The 21,571-nt window shown below is 41.0% G+C and overlaps 3 protein-coding genes across 8 annotated transcripts in view; 1 reads left to right on the top strand and 2 right to left on the bottom strand.

Moving 5' to 3' along the window:
- The window catches only part of rhobtb4 (Rho related BTB domain containing 4), a 47,083-nt gene extending 43,201 nt beyond the window's left edge, over positions 1–3,882 (bottom strand). Inside the window, exons 1-2 of one of the 5 annotated variants that reach the window (XM_062418177.1) lie at positions 3,641–3,882; positions 2,787–2,923 (exon numbers count right to left, since the gene is read on the bottom strand). The gene's annotated coding sequence lies outside the window, so the exon portion shown is untranslated. The other 4 variants (XM_062418176.1, XM_062418178.1, XM_062418179.1 and 1 more) reach the window with 4 other exon arrangements.
- Positions 3,883–15,022: 11,140 nt separating this feature from the next.
- wdr54 (WD repeat domain 54) lies at positions 15,023–18,765 on the bottom strand. Of its 2 annotated transcripts, none has more exons than XM_062418004.1 (9): positions 18,541–18,765; positions 17,616–17,678; positions 17,366–17,432; positions 16,987–17,043; positions 16,763–16,890; positions 16,346–16,446; positions 15,881–16,043; positions 15,632–15,706; positions 15,023–15,485 (listed from the first exon to the last, which is right to left on the bottom strand). In XM_062418004.1, the coding sequence occupies exons 1-9, from the start codon at positions 18,763–18,765 to the stop codon at positions 15,354–15,356; spliced, it is 1,011 nt and encodes a 336-aa protein (XP_062273988.1). In that variant the 3' UTR covers positions 15,023–15,353. The 2 variants fall into 2 exon arrangements, with proteins under 2 accessions (XP_062273988.1, XP_062273989.1); XM_062418005.1 differs by having other exon boundaries at positions 16,987–17,066; positions 17,371–17,432.
- A 348-nt stretch (positions 18,766–19,113) lies between these two features.
- LOC133978860 (uncharacterized protein C2orf81 homolog) lies at positions 19,114–21,347 on the top strand. Its single transcript, XM_062417200.1, has 4 exons — positions 19,114–19,240; positions 19,794–20,043; positions 20,215–20,421; positions 20,514–21,347. The coding sequence occupies exons 2-4, from the start codon at positions 19,807–19,809 to the stop codon at positions 21,345–21,347; spliced, it is 1,278 nt and encodes a 425-aa protein (XP_062273184.1). The 5' UTR covers positions 19,114–19,240; positions 19,794–19,806.
- Positions 21,348–21,571: the final 224 nt, after the last annotated feature.

Raw genomic sequence — 21,571 nt, 5'->3', positions numbered from 1 at the left:
AAACTAGCGCCTGACACACTCTGTCTCACTTTCTCTCTCTCACTCCTTCAGTCTGTGCTGCTCTAATTTCCCGTCAGCCAAAACCCCTTCGTGTCCCTCTTCCTCAGGATCTGTACTCCTTTTTCCTCTGTCCTTTCTACCCTCCGCAGCTCCATTTCCCCCAATTCATTTACAAACAACCTTCTTCTCTTCTCTTCTCTTTTCTGTTCCTTAATTTCCCCCCTAGCTATCTCACTCTGCTTTCTGCTCTTGCATACACATTCTTTGCTCACAGACACCCTGTTTAAAAAACAACCAAACAGGCAGCCAGTAAGAAAGAGACAAACTGTACAGTTGCCATCACCAGCACAATCACTCGCTTCTCTCTCTCACTTTCACTGCCCCCCCCCCCCCCACCACCACCACATTTTCTCTCTCTTTCTTTCCAAAACTTACTTAAGAGGACAGGCATCATGTGGTGTTGGTAAGAGAAGAAGACACTGTTGTGCAGTGACTGTGAGTCTGTTAGTTTTTGTTTTGTTTGTTTTTTCCTACATTTTTATGTGTACACGCCTGTGTTGGCATCTAACTGCGTGTGTGTGTGTGTGTGTGTCTTTATTCAAAGACCACTTAAGTGTAGCACTAAGAACTGATTTTTTTTTTTCTCCAAGTCATTTAAACTGGGCAACAAAGTTTTGCTGGCTCTAACCTTACATTGTAGACATTTATCTCCTAGGGGGGTGTTCTCTCAGCAGGCATAACAATCGGCCTCTAAGAGTGTGTGTTTTTGTGTGTAGCCATGTGTGTGCATGTGACCAAATGCGTGTGCTCAACTCACACAAAGACACAGGGTCTTATATATTTCCCAGCTGTGCGGACTTGGCCCACTAGTCAGCCATCCAGCAGCCAGGAATGTTTGGTGTGCAACCCTACTGGAAAGCCCCAGTTACACACACACACACAGACACACACACACACACTCCTAGCCTCCTCTGGAGACAACCTATTCCTCTGAGCAGGGGCAGACAGAGGGACGGGCCTCACCCCAAAGGAAGAATGGTTCAAATTCCACAGCTGATAGAAAAACATAGAGGAGTGGGACAGAGTGGAGGAACTGATGTCAACTCTTTCAGCCCCCCCCACCACCACCTTCACCACACACACACACACACACACACACACACACACACACACACACACACCATCTGTTCTGTGCTCACAGTGTAGGAAAAATTATTTAGAGTATTTAGTCTTGAATGACGTCAGAAATACCAAGCTTTTTTCTACGCTTTGGCCTTTGTGTGCTTTAGACATACAGATACGACAGTGACCACTGCTTGGGTCTGTAGACACTGAATGACCCCATCCCTAAGCTATGCCTTCAAGCTGTACTCACTTATCCAGGCTGCAGGTGGTGGAGATATCAGATTTTGTATTTTAACCCAGCCAAGTAAACTAGACTTTTGCAAAACAAACACTGACTTACTGACTCGTTGCTTTATTACCAAAAAGAAGCCAATTCAAGTAGTCTGAAGCAGGCCTCTAAGTATAAAATATAAATACATTTTTATAATGCATCCTTTATATTAGTGTGACATACTTAATGGTGAGCTGATATTGAAATTTCTGCAATTCAAGATTTTTCTCCCCATAAGCATCATTGTTTTAAAGGAACCACTACCACTATAATATTTACTGCATAGTAATACTGAGACTTTAAACCATAGAGTGATGAATATTGCATTTTTCTGAATTGTATGCTATCTCTTGAATATCGTTTGTTGAGTATACCAGTTTGAACTCAGCTTTCAATACTTTCAAACATAATAACAGTAAAAGCTGACAAAAACAAGTGTCCCTTCAGGGTAGAAAACACTTGACTTTGATCAATATGCAGACTTTCTCTTGGGTTGCCTTAATTCCCCCCTCCATTCAAATAGCTATGTTTTTCTTTTTGTTCTTACAGAATGTTTATGTTTCGCTGAGCAGATTGAGATATGTGAGTTTGGTACTAGAAGGCTGTTTCTCTGTGTTCATCGACAATCTGATTTTAAAGGTTGTTATAGGAACATGATTTGTGATATCACAAATAGTTTGAAAGCCAATCCTGGTCCAATATTCAACTTACACAAGTGTGATGTGGAAAAATAAAGCTTCCAGAGCACACACACTGAGAATAGACTTCACAGTGAAATAGGAGTAAGTTATGTCCAGTAGTTAAACTTCTGTAATTAAATATATTTGAATATTCATAGATTCTTGATATGTTTAATGAGGGAGAATGAGTAGCCTAGATGTAATTTTAAGAATTTTAACCAGATAATTTAACCTTTTTTGTAGAAAAAACATATTAGACACAAATTATTATTCTAAGCAGGCTTGGGGGGGGGGGGGGTGATCTTTGAAGAGACACACCCACCTAGTTTTTATGAAGTTCCGTTTTTTACCCTGGTCTATGCATTAAAAATAAACAAGATGACTACAGAGATGATGACAGTCCAACGCAGCACCCCCTCTAAAGACGTCTAGGCGTCTAAGTTTGATTACCCCCCCCCCCCCCCCACACACACACACACACACACACACACACACACACACACACACACAAAAATAACCCAAAACACAACAGAAGTTTGAAACCGTGCAGCCTTAGGTTTGCCGATAACAGCAAAATTAAGAGCAACCCAAACTCACTGAACCGTTATGCAACCTCTATCTGTCCACATGTGGTCTGCAATCTTTTGTGTGTCTAAATAACAAGTTCAAACAAAGAGTAGCAATGTGTGATTATCTCCAGTGCCTCCTACCTTTTATAGACATTCGCCACTGGAATCGGTTCAGGTGTCTTTCCCTTTGACGTCCACTTTCAGTTCACACCTCTGCGCTGCTCTTTTGCCTTCAGTTTCTCCCGGGCTGCGCTCGTCTATCCCTTCTGCCCATTAAACTGCAAGGCACAAAACACACGCGTTCACTCCAGAGCATTCCGCTGGATGACAACATCTAATCATAACTCACATGTTTTAACACTTGCACCGTCTCAGCCAGGACTTGAGCGTCCTCAAATTATCGGCTTCGCTTCTAAATGCGCGTGTTTGGTGAAGATCTGCCAGAAGTGACAGAAGAAAAATACTCCCGACTGTAGCCGAGAGACGCCAGGAGGAATGTAATTACATGAAGACTGCTGCATATTGCAAAACCTGCAGACATGCTCTTGTTTGCAGGCCCCGCTATTGTGCTTGGGATCTGTCTGGGCTGTTGTCCGCCTGTGGTCCTGATGCGAGTTTTTCCACGTCCCTTTGTTGTTTATGTCACACCTACAAGAAGGGAGCACGCGGAGGAGGGGACCCTTGCCTCGACTTTCTTTTGTCTTTCTTTTTACACAGCGGTGCTGCTCGTGATGTCCGGATGAGTCTTTCTCAGTCAATACAGACTTTTGCATCACAGATGCACGAGGGATTTTTCAACGAAATGTTATCAGCTCGCATTCATTTCATCTTCATCGAATTTGTCTGACCTTACCTAATCTCATCTGTACGGATTTCCATTTATTTGATTTGTTCAGCTACCTAGCATATTACAAATAACAAAATAAACTGCAAGTCCGTTTGCGTTTTGTTTCACCGCACCCTTGTTTTTTTTATCCCACAGTCCTTTTTCTCACCAAATTTCTCGCCAGAAGTTTAGTCTTCGCTGGGGAGTGGGCTGACGGTGATGTCTCTCTCTCTCCCTCTCTCTCCCTCTCTCTCTTAAACACACACACACTACTCTCTTCCCTTTTCCCTTTCCCGTTGTCACTCCCAAGCGGTGACAGAGCCCAGTTATGTTTCACTCCAGGCCAGCCTTCAGCAACAGCACGCCAGCGCACATCAACGAGCGGAGTGACGACAACCTCATTGCTAGTCACCAGTGCCACACCCATCCATTCATAAAGTAGCGAGTGTGCCAGCCTCCAGGCCGGACAGTGTGCCGCATGAGGTATCATATTATTCCTACAGGGACTGATAAAAACGGCTTTCTCATAAGGTAAATAGGGAATATATAATAGGTTCTGTATGATCATTTTAGATTCTAGAGAAATTCAGTAGTCAATGTATTAGATTGTTTTCCAGATACCGTAGCAGCAGTAGCTACCCTACAGTATATCTACAGACTGTAGATATACTGTAGGGTATAATAATGTATATGATACACTGTACATCTACATATTCTGTAGACTACAGAATATGTAGATGTACAGTGTATCATATAAATTCAGCTACATGCAACAAAAAAACCAGGCAGACAAAATGATGAATTGCCCCAGGAAATAAATTTGCAACAATTTTGATAACTGATTAATCCTTAATTTTTAGACAAGAACGCCCAAAATGTATTGCCTCCACTTCCTCAAATGTCAATATTTGCTAATTTTCTAAACCTTCTATGATAGTAAACTAGACTTTTGGGGTTGGGACTGTTCAGACAAACAAGACATTTTTAGACGTCTCCTTGAAGTCTGTTTTAGCCATTTTTAACTTTTCTGATATTCTGTGGACCAAATGATTAATCAAAAACCAAGTCTCAAATTAATCGCAATGACAGTAATTCGCTTGAATTGCTTGAGAGCACATCAGCAAGGCACGTGGTTGCCACATGAATGTAAGTCCTTCCAACACTGCTGACTGTCCACCTGCTGGACCTGCCTGCCTGAGCAGGGTTGCATGACATTACACAATTCACCTTTGTTTGTATCTTTACAACTACACACCCAGCTCATTTTTAAACTTGGGTGGATATGCAAGTCTAGCAATACTCTGTTGTGTACACAGTGAGTTGCCACCCTTGGGGAGGATGCTGCCACAGCCATTGTTTAATACTGATCATACAGTGTAGGTCTAAGTCGAGACTGTTAATTACTATCAACATCACATGCCTGGTGCATACTTTCTGTGTTATTCAGACAGTTTAGTTGCCTAGCCTCTTGTGCTAAGTCCCATAGATTCAAGCTACAACTACATTCAAACTACATTCTTCATCAACTCTTGGCATTGAGTAGATTCCCAGTAAAACTATAGCATCTCCACTGGAACAAATTACTCACTACCATCATGACAACAGTGACCAGAGCATACAGAGCTGTACCATTACTGTACTATTACTTCTCGTCTCCAGCAAATCCAACCTTCCTCTCATAATCCAGGTTCTCTATAACTTAAGCAACTATTGTGCTGACGTGAAGCTGCCCTATTCCACATTAATCTTTACTACATCTTAAGTGGCTTGGACCTAACACTGTATCATGAATCATAAGACATCATAAGATCATAAGACATGGGACAGAATGGCAAAATGATACAGTTCCACAAACGCCCAGCACTCGCTACTTTAGCCTTGATTGTAGCTTGTTTGCACTGTCATGCAAGTACTTCAGAACTAGCCTCCAATAGCATTTCTTAAGAAAAAAAACTCTGTGAAGGCATTTTGAACTTGGCAAGAGCATAAATGTCAGGCAACTGAGGGGCATAAAGAGGCCCCCTGTCTCTTAAAGGTTCTCTAAGACTCCTGCTCAGCCAAGCACCTGGAACAGCTATTGTCCTGTGAAGGGAACAGAGCGACCTGCCTAGGCTTGCTCCTATCTCAGTGTGCATGCAAGTCCTAGGTAACCATCCTCAGGCCATAGCTAGCAGGCCTGGGACTCATCTCACATACACACAGATACACACACACCAGGTAGACGGGTGGTCGCACATCATGTTGTAGTCATGGCATGTATACCATTGGGATGAACTATGAATGCTAAAAAAATATGCCTCATTTCTGTTGGGCATACAATGTTTCCTAAGTTCTGCTGACATGTGATACACTGCAGGTCATATGTGTATGTGTGTGTAGTCAGCTCTTTGCTCCCTCTCTACTTCATGGTGCACACAGGTGTACCAAACCTTTATCTCAAAGTGTCTTGTACAGCACTTTTCCATTGCCAGTGGCCTCTGTTATAGCACTATTGATGCAGCCACATGGGCACAATAGGGGCATAATGGGGGTGTCCACATGGTTCACCCCTCTCTCTGTCAGGCTCTCTCCTGAGAGGGCAAACTGCTGATCCCATGGGTGTAAAAGGCCTGCGTTGGCTGAATTTCTACAAACAAACACAGTCTGCATGTACACTGCACCCTCAACACACACACGTACGCATGCACACACGCACGCACTCACGCACACACACATACACACACTCACAAAAAGGTGACCTTTGCCCTGTTTAGATCGATTTCACTCAGCAAGTCTGTACTTCAACGATGGCAAGTCAGGAGGCACAATGGCCTTTGACACCAGCCATCGAATGACCACAATAACATTTAACTTTGGCTGCAGACTGACCACAATGGGCCTCTCTTCGCCTCAGAGCCTCTGCTATTCTTCCCACTGATCTCTCAGACAAAGCAGTGTTACAGAAGTACCAATTGAGCTTGAACAATCGCTCACAAAGGAGGCACTGACTTGGTGTTTCCATCCCTCTTGCCAACTGTACCACTCTCTGGCCAGTGTCGCGGGTAGTTGAATTGGCATCATGTGCAGCCATTCTCAGTAAGATAATGGTTACTAAAATGATTATGTAGTGAATTTTCAAATTGAAATGAGCCACAGTGTAAGTTTCAGGTTTAGTTTGTTTTTGGACATATATTTCTTTTGTCGAAAAATAATTGCAATAAATATATATGTATTTAATGTAGTCATTATGTAAGAAAAGTTTATTTACTTCTTAATTTAATTTAATTAAAATCAGATTTTGATTACATAAGAAACAATGTACAAGACAGAATACACCATCTTTTAATGTCCTTCAATAAAACATCTCAGATCAAAACAGGAATTATCACCAAAATTACATTAAGTAGTGATGGCTGTGAGTCAGAGACAAAGACAGTGCAACAATTTGACACCTCAGGATCATGCTGAACCAGGAGGTGGTGGGTCAGAAGAACAGAAGCTGCAGGCAGGTAAAGCTGAGCTTAAACCTTGAAGACTCCATCACTATTCCATTGGTTAACTTTCCTATTTGCTTCCTGTTTGGGTCTAAAACACGCAGGGATTTGTATAAATCTTTGTGATGACTGTGGGACCAGGTGTCACTTTGTCAGTCTGGACAGACATCAGAGACAGGATGACATAACCCGTACCATGAGTTCATGCCTCTTTCTCTCCATGCATCCACCCTCCTTCATCAAGTAGTGCCATCCACTCCTGGACCCACCCGGTTTTGGGCGCCTGGACTCCTTGGCCCACACACCGGACTGCCTGTGTCCCTGTCGGGTGTTACTGAGATGCTTGGAATAGACACTGGCGTATGATCAGTGCTGTCAGCTGGGCATTGACACGTGTGGCTCATGTCAGTGCGGCTGCAGCGCAATGCTCCGGACTGGCGTCATTGCACCAACAGCACATTTGGGTTGCCATGGAAACAGGAATGAGCACAGCTACCTCTGCCCTGACATCCTTGGGTTGTGTTTTTCTTTTTTTTTTGTGTGTGTGTGTTTCTCTGCCTCTTGTTTACATGACTTGTGATGCTCAGTATAGGGAACTGGAGGTTGGAAATTTTATTCAGGGGAGATTATATTCATGAGCTGTTAAAGTCTGTGCCATTGTCATTTTCATCAGTCTAATGAAACATACAGGAATATACCCATGAACTGATCATGTGTGTATTTATACAGGGTCTGTGTCTACAAGTTCCCTTTGAATACTATGCACATGTTTACATGTGTGTCTGTCTGTTTTCCTCACTGGTGAGTCAGTAGCCAAAGCAGGAGCTCCTTAAAGTCTTCCAAGTACATGGCAACTGTCACGTCTCTCTCCACCTCCGATTTTCTCTCATGGCCAGACTTCTCTCTTTTTTTCCCACTCCCTCTGTCCACACAGGCATGCGGTATGGGAGTGACTGGCCTTAATGGAGGGGTGTGTGGGTCACTGCATTTTTCACGGAAGTCCGACAGCTTTCTCAGGACAAATGAGCAGATTGCAATGTTTGTACTTCTGCTCCATTTACCACTTTGTGTTTAATCACATATCATTTACTGTGTCCTGGTGGGCAGGCAGGAAGCCAGATGGGTGGGGGGGACAGGTACTAAGTTAACAAAACTAAATTAAAAAGGCAGGAGTTACTCTGCAGATACATCCTTTGCCTGGCGTTTCTTCACCTGAGAGGGTCCCTGCTCCCAGAGTTTATGGGGTAATATTTGGCTGGTTAATATCAAAACCGTAATATTCTTCTTCCTCTTCCTCAGTCTTTCTCCTGTTCCTCCCAAGAATTGCCATCATGATAAAAATCTATTTCATGGTTGGAGTAAATATCTGGTAACATGTTCATCTTTTCCTCTCTGAGTGATCTGACATTAGTTAATCTAATAAAACTTGGATTATTTGCTGTAATAGACAGATGAAGCAAAGTACACAAGTTTAATACAACAGTCTAGAGATGGGACTCACTCTTTTTTAGCCTCGCTCTCTCATACACCATGTGTGACTACTGATATGTGATACTATGACTCACACTTTTCAAAGGAGTCCTTTATGTCTCAGTTATAGAAGGACTGAGTTCATGTCCAGAGATTTCACAGAGACAAAAAAAACAGATCAGTTTAAACCACCATGACACCACTTTTATTGGTCATCGTCCATGCATGGTCATGAGTACGTGGGTGCGTACACTGGACACGATTTTAACATGTGTGTATTTGTGGTTCACAAGCATTAATAGTGAGTGATAGAACAGCTGGGGAATGTGTTAGGTAATGTGGGTCAGTCGGGTACCACTCCAGCTCAACTTTTTGAGGTGAAATCTTTGTGTTTCACCTATTGACTACTAAATGTACAGTATCTGTATTACATGTTTATTTATTTTTGGATTCGATAGGGTAAAAATTATTGATAACAATAAAAATGTACAACAGAACAAAAGTTAATAGGTCCAAATCCTGTAGAAATTCCACTGATTGTTATTTTAATGCCTACTAGTCCAGTGTAAAAGACCACACCATGTGAATGTGTCACTGCTTGAGTAAGCATGCTGAGTTACCATACCCATGGCAATAAAAGGTTACACAAACAATGACAGAGTAAAAGTATGGACTTGAGCTATGGCTTCCCTAACCATGATGAAAAAAAAGTTACACTGTCTCTGTAGGGATTTTTTAAGAAGATAAACTTTCTTTCATCAATGTCCTTGTACATTCACAGAGCTTTGCAGAATATGCCGAAACAAACCCTGCCTTGATTAATGAACCCCTGACCTAACTACCACCCACCACCACTGGCACACACTACAATAAAAATAACAGTAGACTAAATTATCTTACCCAAACTTTTCATAGCAGACATTTTTAAAAATGTTAAATGCACACACTTGGTTTCTCCCTTGCTGCACTAATAGTGATTTAAATGACTATTTTGTTCATCCACTGGTGCACCAGATATCCTCTGTGTGACGTCCCTGCAGTGTTAGTTTGCCTGGGCTTTCTCCATAGCTGCCAATTAGGAATGGTGTGTGTGCGAAGGTGAATGCCAAGTTGGTCCACTCAGACTCTCTTTCTCTGTCTCTCTCTCTCTCTCTCTCTCTCTCTCTCTCTCTCTCTCTCTCTCTCTCTCTCTCTCTCTCTCTCTCTCTCTCTCTCTCTCTCTCTCTCTCTCTCTCTCTCTCTCTCTCTCCTCTGCACATACAAAGGACACACATAAAACCATTTTTTATGGAGATGGTTTTTTTTTGATTTCAGGTTATATCCTGAGGTTACCCATTGATCTCTTTCATGTTAACACTATTAGCAGCCTCACTGATACAGCACAACGATAAGGGTTGCCAGGATATTGCTGTTATTATTGCCATGACTCCATTCAGAGACTCAATAACTCAGTCACCCACACACTAATGAGAGGGGTACTTATTTGTGAGAAAAAAGAGAATGTTGTACCATTTTATGAAGCCAGCATTTGAGCTTAACCATCTTTAGGAGGCATTTATTATATTCAGCTCTATTCTCCTGAGCACAGTAAATAATATCATTCAAAGAATGCCATTTTAGATTTGATAATTAAATATTTCAATTTTTAAAGATAAAATATCCTTTACTGGAAAAGGGTGTGACATGCTGAAACAAGATACCCCTAGTCATTTAAAGATTCCTGATCATGGTGTTATAATTATTCAGATTCAATCAGAACTAAGCTTGAACTAAACACAAACCATATAAACACATGAAAGGTATGCACAAGCACTCACACACACACACACACACACACACACACACACACACACACACACACACACACACACACACACACACACACACACACACTGATTCAAATCTGACAATTAAAAGACTGCCTTTATTTGGAACATTGTCTGGAAAATAAATCCATCTTCATTTGAATGGTGCCATCTGCACATATGGCCACGTACACAAGTAGGCATGAAAACACACACACACACTAACACACACTCCAACGTCAGCACATCAACGTCAGACAATCCAAACAGTGCCTAATGCTAGGCAACAATGCCATCCCAGTGCAGATGGCAGGGTCTGATCATGTTTATTTTACTCTAATCTAATGCACTTAAGTCTCATTGCCTACCCATGCCTTCTAAATGACTTTACTGGGAATATACAAGTGTGTGTGTGTGTGTGTGTGTGTGTGTGTGTGTGTGTGTGTGTGTGTGTGTGTGTGTGTGTGTGTGTGTGTGTGTGTGTGTGTGTGTGTGCACGTGCAGGTGCAGAGGTCAGTGCAGACCCACTAAGCGCTGTTGTGTAATGGATAAAACATTTTCTATAAACTATAAATGATTGTTGCATTTACTTTCCTTTTTTTCAACATATTAAATTGTAACATACTTTATATTTTAAGGATGGGGTCGTTCCCCCCTCTTTGATGCAATGCAGCCCTAAAGCATGCCACAGCTAGCATTCAGGACAACAATACCATGCTACTGCATCTGCCTGTGCTGCTTTTTCCATGGTTTGCAGCTGCACAGTGTAAGTACAGCATTCTCCCATTCTTCTGCTCCTGACCACCTCGTTGTATTGTGACCCACCACATGCCAGGTACATGGCTAAAATCATTATCCGAGGTGTGGGTCCAGGAGCTCCTTCAAACAACTCTAGCCTACACAAAGGTACAAAGGGTGGTGGCCTGTGGTCCTGCAGGGGTTGAGATGAATGTACAATCTAACTGGTGAGCATTTGATCAGTAAGTGGTCACCCTCAACCTCTGCTATCAGCCAGGTTTTTGCATCGGTTGACACGGGTGCAGAAAGGGCCCTGAATATGGTAGTATGTCAAATCAATCAACGTCTGACAACGTAAAAGATAAAGCCCTTTCTTCAACTTGCCTTTTCATGAGTGGTTTTCATGTGGTTTCCAGAGAACAGCTTTGGGATACAGTGAGTCAGTTAGTACTGTAAGTTGAGAAATGTCCTCAAAATCAGAGAAAGAGGCCCACATAGGCAGGAAGGGTGTACTGTCCTGGCAAGACTCATGTGGGAGTGGCTTTCCATGATGCACAGAGGCTCTAGCTGCAGAGGTGGGTGAGTTGGTTTGGCTTGTAGGTTTGGTTTTTGTTCATTGTTTTCATTGTTTTCTATTTCTTGTTTGCATAGAATTTATACTAACTTGTAATTACACTGTGCACTTTCTATTTTTATGTCTGTGAAGCACTATAAACTTGCTTTTGAAAAGTGCTCTATAAATAAAGGGTATTATTATTAACTACTTGATAGCAGTAAAACCCCACTACCTTGCTCTACCTGAATAAGCTGTCCATGTTGTCAGGCCACATCAGCTACTCCACGTTCCAAATATCATAATCACTATGATGGAATCACAGATATTTACACACCCTTTGTGCCCTCTGCTAAACCTGTTCTACCAGCTGTCATGCCTGGGTGATATAATATTTCTGAGAATTGTGTTGCATACTATGTAACACAATGTCAGCCACGTTAAATAACTGAAGTCACTTTGAAAGGTACCTTTCTGGCACTCATGGTATCATCCGTAACTACCCCAAATATTACAAAATGGCTGCAACAAGTCTTGTTTCAGTTGCAGTAGTTCATGACAAAACCTTAAAACTTTTGAATTTGTCAACAATACGAGGTGCGAGAGTAATGATCATTCCAGCAGATGAGGACTGATACATTCATCAGCCGATGTATCATTTGAAAATGTTCGATACCAATACCACTGCAACAAGCAAGTTTCATTACCAATACCAAACAATACTTTCATCATTTGAAGAATAGAAACATGTGTTCATAAAAACCTGGTTTCTTTTACAGTACCAAAATAAACCAAATTTCCAAAATAAACTAGTGTTCAATAGTGTGATTCAGTACCAGCAGTCAGTACTCTTACAACAGAGTGTAAGCTTTTCAGTACTACAGAAAGATTTCAGTTAGTGTACAAAAAGTAGTGGAATTTAATATTCCACCTTATTTATGCATTTAACAAATAAAGTGTGGTTATTAGTATTGCATGTCTCTGTCTTATGAGCAGCAACATTTACATGCAAGCTTAGCTCCCATTATGCTATTTAGCAGGTCAGCACACTACCCTGCTCACCATCCAAAACTAATATATGATTGCATAATAAATGCTATCTGCAAATGTTATTTGACCTAGTTCTAGCTTCCACCTCTGTTTGTCTGTCTTATTTGCCTATCTGCACATCTGTCAGTCAGCAGTGGCAGTTTTTCAGGTTTGTCAGTTTGTTGCCCCCCCACCCACCCACCCCCCTCTTTCCCACTTCAGTGTGTTTAAAATGGAATATCTATTTATACAGCATGTCTGCGGGAGCTGGTTTCCTGCTTGTTTCGTCACAGAGCTGGCCTGTCTGTGGCAGCAGGCTGGAGGGGCTTTAGGCTTTTCATCCCCCCTGGTGAAGCTCTATCCCAGCAGGCTTAGCGACACAGGCCCAGGCAGCTGCCACAAGGTTGAATGGGCATGATATAAATTGCTCTTTCTCCACCAGAAATAATGAAGAAAACACACAAACATACAGCCTAAAAGATTTTCACTCTTTGATACTCATCCACATACAGAAAACTTTGACAAAAGCCTTAATGGTTGAACAGTGGAATGAAATGACAGTGCTGCCATCATGAGGGAATTATTCAAGTCAGTTTTGTTCTCTGAAATTTGAGAAAAGTGACACGTCAGAGTGTTAAGGGACTTTTATTCAAGGTCTTGAAGACTCAGTAATCTTAATAAAAGATTTGTAAGTGGGAATATAAGTAGGATACCATTGTTTCTTAAGACAAATGCATACACACAGTACACATAGAGTAATATCCATATATGAAAGCAGTTCATGTTGGGTTCTGATTTCCCTACATTGTGTGCTCAGCTGTGTAACACCTAAGAGCTGACTATTGACAAGTATTGCAGCTTTACACAGCATGAGTGGCCCCGGGGCTGTGTATGGGACTCGAGCATCACACAATACTATTGACTGGGTTAACAAGGACTAAATGACTGCTGTTGTTTGTCTCCACATGTCTTTCTTAGAAAAGTTAAGTTCTATTCCCATTTTCTACTCTCAACCCTCCATTTAAGAAGCTCTTTGACTCAGCTTCAAACATTTTCTGTCCTTTCAACACTTTGCTTATTTCATGTATCACTTTTGACCAACCTTTCCCTCCCTCTGTACTGTTCCAGTTAGTTATGTAATCTCAGTGTCCGTGTCATTGGGGACCTGATATTGACAGCTTAGTCCAAGCCAGTGTCGTTACCTACCCCACCCCAGAGTTGGGAAGCATGACACAACATGACATACTGAAAATTATTGATTTCATAAAGGCAGTGTGTGTGTGTGTGTGTGTGTGTGTGTGTGTGTGTGTGTGTGTGTGTGTGTGTGTGTGTGTGTGTGTATGTGTTTAGTTGTGCCAATGTAGTGCATGTTTATGTACATTTGACCCAGCCATTTGGTACCTAGCAAATTTAAGTTACATAATATGCCGTGTGTGCGTTCAAAACAGTCTTGTCAGGTGATGTTATGTGACCAGTGTTGACTGCAAACGAGAGAAGACAAGAACTGCTTAGCCCTAGACTGACAAACAGCACACAGTCCCTCACTGACCTGATTCTTCTTATCTTGTCAAGATAAGGTGGTGGGATTACATGACACCTGGTTGCCTAATGTAAACTAAGAAAAACTCATGTGACCTGTGATAAACAAGACCACATTTTCTATATTTAGTGTTGCATTGGCAAGATTTGATTTCAGTAAATGCATTAACAGCTTGTCTCAACAGATCCTAGAACACAACATCTCTGCTGTACTTTGCAATGTTTAATCTTGTGCTGACTTTGCAAAGTAATTCTGAAAAAAACTGATTAACAGTAGTGAGTAGGTTCCACTTGTTTTAAATAAAGCCCTCTTTAGTTCTTCATGTTTGTAAGAAACAGAACGACCTTGTTGTTTTATTACTAGCCTGAAATACTCTATTAACCAAGTGGAAATGCCTGTTAACTATCAAAATGAAGTGTAACCAGAAAGCAAGGGTAATCAATACGATAGACATCAGACACACTTGGGATAAAAGCAAACTTGCCTAAAATATAGATGCCTTGGACTGTAAAAGAAAATTACGGTTAAGAAATCAATATGTAAATGTAAATATCTAAGTATAGATTCAAGCCTGTCACATGTGACAGTACAATAAGGAGGAGAAAGAGATAAGGCATAGGAGGTCATCTAAGAAACTAGTGAATACTATAAAAGGAAAATGTCTACCACCTCCGTCTGCAATATGCCCGTGTTTACTAGCTGGCCTGTGTGCAGTGGCCTGGACACATTATTCAATCACAATGTGGACCTTCTGAATAGTTCATCTGCAATCCATAACCTTTTAGGTAACTCCACTCTACCCTCTAGTGAATTGTCTTTGTACTACATTGTTATTTCCCCACTCAAAAATAAATAACTCATGGCTCCATCTATTGGTGCATCTATGAAGTGCAAAAAGGTTAACTGGTACTATTGTTTCAAACAAAATCCATGCCAGAAAGAATAATAGAATATTTTATTACTTTTTAAAGCTACATTCACATACATATAAACATTTGTACTTAAATATTTATAAAACAATTTAACACATTACTTTCACATTGTTGTGTTTTATGCTGTTGTGTCCTGCCTCTAACCCTGTATAGAGACAGAAATGCTGTGGAAGCAAATGCTCTTCCCAAAAGGGATGATGTAAAATATGTTTTGTCTTTAAATAATCTCAGCCTGAACCTAAACTGACCACTCTTGACTCACTGCATCACATGATCTTTTCAGAAACACCCCAATAATATCAACTTTATATTCAGACACTCAGCCTTAATGAAAGTAATGCCCTACGACTGGGTGTAGCGGATAATCTCACTCAGGTCATAGCCTGTCACTGCAAAGGCATAACCATCACCGTCACAGAACTTGGCGCCACAGATTTGTGTGTCTGTCACACACTCATTGTGCAAATGGGCAACCTGTGAGAAAGTGAGAAAAACAAAACTCAGTCAAAGCCTCACTGAGAGAAAGAGAAGAATTATGTGACATACAGTACATTATGTTGAACCTGGGGGATACCAACAAAAAATGTGTCTTGATTTTGGACTTAAGTAGGACCAGTTACCTCCACATTGTTGGTCTCTGGGGTTACAGTCAGGTGCCACACCCTGACTATAGAGTCCTCAGCAGCCGACAGTAGCTAAAAGATACAAGCAGAGGGTCACAAAAAATGTACACACTGATATGAGAAATGCCTTAAACAATCAGTAATGATTAATTATCATTGAGAGCTACTTGGACATGCTACAAGATCACCGACAACAGCAATATAAGCTCCAACAATATAAACTGCTATATGGTTTATGTAACTCACCAGTCCAGAGAAAGGAGCAATGTCCAGTGAGTAGATCCAGCGAGCGTGGGCATTAACCTCAGCATGCAGAATTCCCGTCACTGCCTCATAAAGACGAATCTGGCCTGTTCCGTAACCTGCCACCACCGTACCTTTCCACAGCTTGACAGATGAGCAGCTCATACTGAGAGGAGTAAAGAAGATGGAGGATTATTGCAATAAGGAAATAAAGAAATGGTGAGAGAGTAAAATGGACATTAAATTAGAGCGAGGAGGGGAAATGAAGAGGAAACAAAAAACATACAAAGAACATAAATTAAGAGAAGAAAAGTACAAAGATGTATGAAAAAGGAGAGAAATACAGAGGAAAATAAGAGTAGGAAAGGAATTTATATTCATTGTACTGCGTTTTCATATCAGCGTTATACAATCTAGAACAAAAAAAAGACTAAACTATTATAAAATTAATAGGTATTAACATCTTACTCAAAGCCAGGGATCTTGTTAAGCAGCTGAAATTCTTCCCCTGACTTCCACACACACAGGCTGCCACTATCATCTGCACTGACCAGATCAGCTATGCACTCCTGAAGGGAGGGAGACAGCAACAGAGTGGAAACAATTATGTCATTCAGAGAACAATTGTAATTCCTTGAAGTGCTTTAAAAAGTAGTCATTTATTTAAGTAAGTTATAGAAAGTAATAATTAAGAAAAAAGTAAATTATAGAAAAGGTTAAGGTTATCCAATATCAACAAAGATTCAGACAGTCAATAGACAAACAATGCACAAATTACACACACACACACACACACACACACACACACACACACACACACACACACACACACACACACACACACACACACACACACACACACACACACACACACACACACCATACCTGGCTGCCAGAACATTCTGAGGCCATGTCACTGATAGAGTCTTTGTGCTCCTCCAGGACCTCAGACAGGGTGATATTACTGCCTTTACTGGGGACATCAAACACTAGAATTGCACCAGATGACACACCTAGAGTGAGGGAAAGAGACAAGTAGAATTTTGCTACGAATTTCTATATACTCTGATCACCTAACCAAAGAAGACTGTATTTCACTCAGTACTTACCCACACATATATAATTCTCCCACACTGATGATATCCCTCGAGCAAAAACGGCTTGAGCTGCAATATAAGTAAGTTCAGTGAGTGCACTACTTTTGGTATAAAAGTCTGGATGAATACTCACACACACACAAATAAAAAGCAAGCAATATCTATGAGAGGACTGGGCAAAGTCATTTCTTCATTGCAAGTTTGTTAATGTATAAATTTAACAATGTGACTATATTGTGAATAAAAAGAGGGGGAAATAAATACAAATACAAAATGTATTGTATTGTATCACACAGACTAATATCTTGATGTATTGCATCAAGGAACAATTCATCTAATCATTTCATTTGAAACTTATGTCACAAATCTATAGTTCATAGATGAATCTTACCTGTAGGTGTTTCCGGAGTATCCAGTGCATGCCAGTACACCATGATGGAGCCATCAGATTCATACATCTTGAAAAAATAGATTCAAGTTAGAGGCTGCGCAAACACATGTTAAGCTTTTTATGTTAACATTCAAAATAAATTACTCAACAACACACTTCCACTAGACCTTTGCGCCACTTTAATACATAACCACAGTCGTGGATACAAGTAGCACAATTAGCTGTGCCTTAGACAGCAGAGACAACTCACCTGGATGCCTTTCTGAGACGTCACCACCAGCAGATCACGAGAGGGCAGACCACAAAACGCAGCCTATTACAAGAAAATACACAATTACTTTATTCCTATGATGCAACCCAATGCATATACAGTATGTCAGAGTACAAAACCAAGTGAAAAATGTAGTTCACACATTTTCTAATAAACTTTCTTATCTGTATCTGAGGCGGTTATGGATTTAAAAAAAAATGTTTTAGCTGTGTACCCCAGCATATGGAAAATGGAAGAAAAAAAAATTATGACTATGTATTTCAAGAGTGTTTGTCTGTGGGCACATCTATGGATCACAGACATCTGCAAACACATAGTAAGTATTGTGGTGAGTTTAGGTTCACTTTACAGTCGCCCACCACTGAAATATATGTTTTTTCTTGTTCCTTCAGTTGAATGTTTGCGCTTCACTGTGAAGAATGATTTATGTGGAAATTGTGGCCAACAGTTAAACTTTTGAATTGAAGAATATTTGCACATGTATAGCTTCTAGGAATGTTTAATGAGGGAGAAGGAGAAGGTGTTATTTTATGGATTTTAACTAGACCATTGAACTTTTTGTTGAAAAAACATATCAGAGATAAAATACTAGTACTTTATATACATTTTTAAGGGGAAGGGGATCTTTAACTTGTTAAATTACCTTCTCTCCCCTAAAACTGGGAGACTATAAACAGAGTTACAATTGTTATCTAATATAAACACACTTTAATCACATAGGTGAGTTGTTTTATTTCTAATACATTTCGTTGGAATTCAGAGTCAGCAGAGGAAAAGTTTAAGTGTATGACATAAGTTTGTTTTTGGTCTTGATTGAGACCCCTTGGTAGTTCCTAAAGGACCACAATTATATCCTAAACCATCACTCTGGACATTAAAACACAATGCAAGACTGTGGCCTAACCTGCATGATGAGCGATGTGCTCGTAGCGACATTTGGCTCCTTTGACTGCAGCTGACGGTGGGAGTAGTTGAGGCCGTCCCAAGACGCGCTGACCATGTTGACCACATTAGCATGGACCACCGTGAAGTAAGTGAGGCGTCGCGGGGCAATGCGCAACACGCCGAGGTTGTTGTAGAGCGCAGAAGCGCTATTTTTGAGCTGGATGCTCTTTTCTTTGTGATACATGGAGCAGCCTTCTCTGAACAGTGCACTTTGTTAGAATGGCAATGTGCGATCTGATGTCACGTAAGAGAGTCTGGTTAAGTTAAATTAGCAATGTCATTCAAACACACACTGCTCTGCTGTATGAAATGACAGTACTTAATGCTAGCTGCAAGCTAGTTAGCAAGAAGCAAACTGCGACTACGTAGCTAAATAAAGAGAGGACAAAGTTACTGTCTGTGACAAAGGGCACATATATGTGCTTCAGATTACATAGCAGTTGGTTCTGCCTCCATTGGCGCTGTCGTGATCGGTCACTACATATACACTTCACATTAACAAAGCACTTCTCTATCTATCGTTAGCAACAGGATTACCTCCGCGTCCTCCGCAGCCATAGAGACAACGCCGCCGTTACGTACTACGTCGTTCCTGCGTGCTCGGTTGCTGAGCAACCGTAGGCCACACGAAGCAGAGGATGCAAAGAAGCGATTGTAAGGTAATGTATCTTTTCTATAGCTAGACTTGTGTTTATAGCGTTAACTAACACCAGGGATTATTCCTAAACTATTTCTATCACTACTATTAGAGTTAACAAGTTATGTTTCCTGGTTTTGCAAACGCTATGACTTAATTATTTGGTTAGGACGTTTTGAGTTTTGGTCCCAACTATTGTCCCTTGTTTACGCTTGCATTACGTGCTGCCCAATAACTACATGATGAGATTACTCATTATGTTGATCCAAACCTTTATCTTGTGTTTAAATACTGTGAATAATTACCATCAGACAAAGAATGTTGTGTCCATACGCAAACTAAAGTCTTGTCATGATTAAAAACATTGTCATGTTTGAACACAGCCACCAGAGTGTGCTAATATTTAATGGATGACATTTTCTTACCAACATATAACACCAGGGACTAATATAAGTCCTTTTGAAAGTCTTTATTTTTTTCCAAGTAAATACATGAAACTCTACACCACCATTAATATCTTTTTAAAAAGTCTGTCTTCCATTTTTCTTTTGTTTGTGTTTCATATTTGACCCTAGCCTATTTGCCAAGATGCCCCGCTCTGCAGCCAAGTCCCAAGCTGACAAAGGTAGAAGGTCGTCTGTCCAAGTGATCACACCTCGAACCCAGGACCTGGAAGTGGAAGACATTATCCCTGGTCGCTTGACTCAGATCCAATGGACGGACATGTTGATCCAGGAGGATACAGAGGATGCAGTGGGGGAGATCATGGAGGAACTGTTGAGTCAGGTCATGGAAGGCTGCTTCGATGCATACATTAAAAGACAGGTAAAACTGCTGGCAAATATTATTTAGATTTTTATTTCACCTCAATGTAGATAGCATCATACTGATTTACATTTGTGGAGAGAACAACAAAATAAATATCATGCTCTATTTTCATTCATTTCTACCACACAATGTGCAATATTTATGATGTTGCCTGTCTGTGCCTTCAAGCTAGCACCTTTTTCCACATCCTGGGCCAAAAGTTTCCTCATACAGATTCTGGAGCGGCAATTTCTGTGTCGAGATGAAGGAGAGGGAGCTCAGGAAGCATCTAAAACAGAAGACTCAGAGCCTATGCCAGCAACTCCAGATGTCTGGGCTCAAGGGTGTTTTCCTGTTGTACATCCTACCCCTTTATCTAAACCCACCCCACAACAGGTATTTTTGATATCTCTGCTACAAGTGTCTTCTAAAAATTTTAATTATTGATATCTACAGTATATCTTTATCTCTATATCAATTTTTAACAGGAGACTGAAATTGGCGAGGCCCCAGGACAAAAAGAGCCAACAACCAAACCACAATGTAATACTATGGCCCAAACAAACAGCTCTCCAAACCAATCTGAGAAAGAAATAATCCCCAGCAAGCCTGTTAATGACAGGAGATACAGAGTGCTTATCCCTCGCTCCCCACCACAAATAAATCAAAAGAAAAAACAGCAAGATTATTTACCTCCCAGGCTTGTTGCAATAAAATTTCTGCCATCCCTGTCCAGTCCATCAGAAAAAAATGACATGGAGGCAGAGGGTGCAAGGAGATCACAGTCCGCTCATAACCAAACAAGTGGATCATTACATCGGTATAAGGACTGTCAATCCATACCAAAGCTTGATCATTCCTGTCTGCCTCGTCACTGCATCATTCCTAAGTATGAGATCTTAGATAACAACAACACAAAACTCAACTCCAAGAAGCCACATGGACTATCAAAACTAGAACCAAGATATGACAAGCAGCAAACTAAGTGGACAGTAACCTCATCAAAGCCATTAACTGGCTATGAGGGTCAGCCAGCAAAAAGCAGAAATGAGGCCGATGGCTTGCTGAGGAAGTCATTTCCCTCTAGTCATAGAAGAGAAGTGATGATGTCCTCTGGGCTTCTTAGGCTGGACACCATGGATTTGGCCAAGGGTGTCTCTCTCCTGGATCCTCGGGGTGAAATTAACCCACTCAAATTTAAACCTCAGGCCCCGTCTACCAAGCTGATGCCGATACGGAGTGATGGCTCTTTGCCGCTGTTCTCTGTGGATCAGTTTACCACAGGTCCACCGCCGCAGGTCACGCCATTGTTTCGGTCCTAGAACTATTGTTATAAAACATTTCATAGTAGCTGTATCAGCAGAGCAGAATGAGCAAAATGTTGATGAAAAAAGATGCTTCAAGTACACAGTGAGGCCACATCTACATATATAGTGTTCGCTGAAGGCTATGTTGTAAAAAATGATGATACATGTTTGGACTGTGACTTTGATTGTGACATTTTACAACTCATGCATTTAAAAGCTGATAAACTGTGGAACAATAC

This window comes from Scomber scombrus, chromosome 4, assembly GCF_963691925.1.
Source record: "Scomber scombrus chromosome 4, fScoSco1.1, whole genome shotgun sequence".
Lineage (NCBI taxonomy): Eukaryota > Metazoa > Chordata > Actinopteri > Scombriformes > Scombridae > Scomber > Scomber scombrus.
The sequence above is the reverse complement of the archived record's forward strand: the minus strand, read 5'-3'. Positions and strand labels throughout refer to the sequence as shown.

Coding starts and splice junctions, on each gene's coding strand:
- LOC133978860 (XM_062417200.1), top strand. CDS start 19,807: ATGCCCCGCTCTGCAGCCAAGTCCCAAGCTGACAAAGGTAGAAGGTCG. Junction 20,044..20,214: donor ATGCATACATTAAAAGACAG/GTAAAACTGCTG, acceptor TGTGCCTTCAAG/CTAGCACCTTTTTCCACATC. Junction 20,422..20,513: donor CTAAACCCACCCCACAACAG/GTATTTTTGATA, acceptor AATTTTTAACAG/GAGACTGAAATTGGCGAGGC.
- wdr54 (XM_062418005.1), bottom strand. CDS start 18,765: ATGTATCACAAAGAAAAGAGCATCCAGCTCAAAAATAGCGCTTCTGCG. Junction 16,447..16,762: donor CAGAATGTTCTGGCAGCCAG/GTATGGTGTGTG, acceptor CCCTCCCTTCAG/GAGTGCATAGCTGATCTGGT. Junction 15,707..15,880: donor TTGCTCCTTTCTCTGGACTG/GTGAGTTACATA, acceptor TGTATCTTTTAG/CTACTGTCGGCTGCTGAGGA.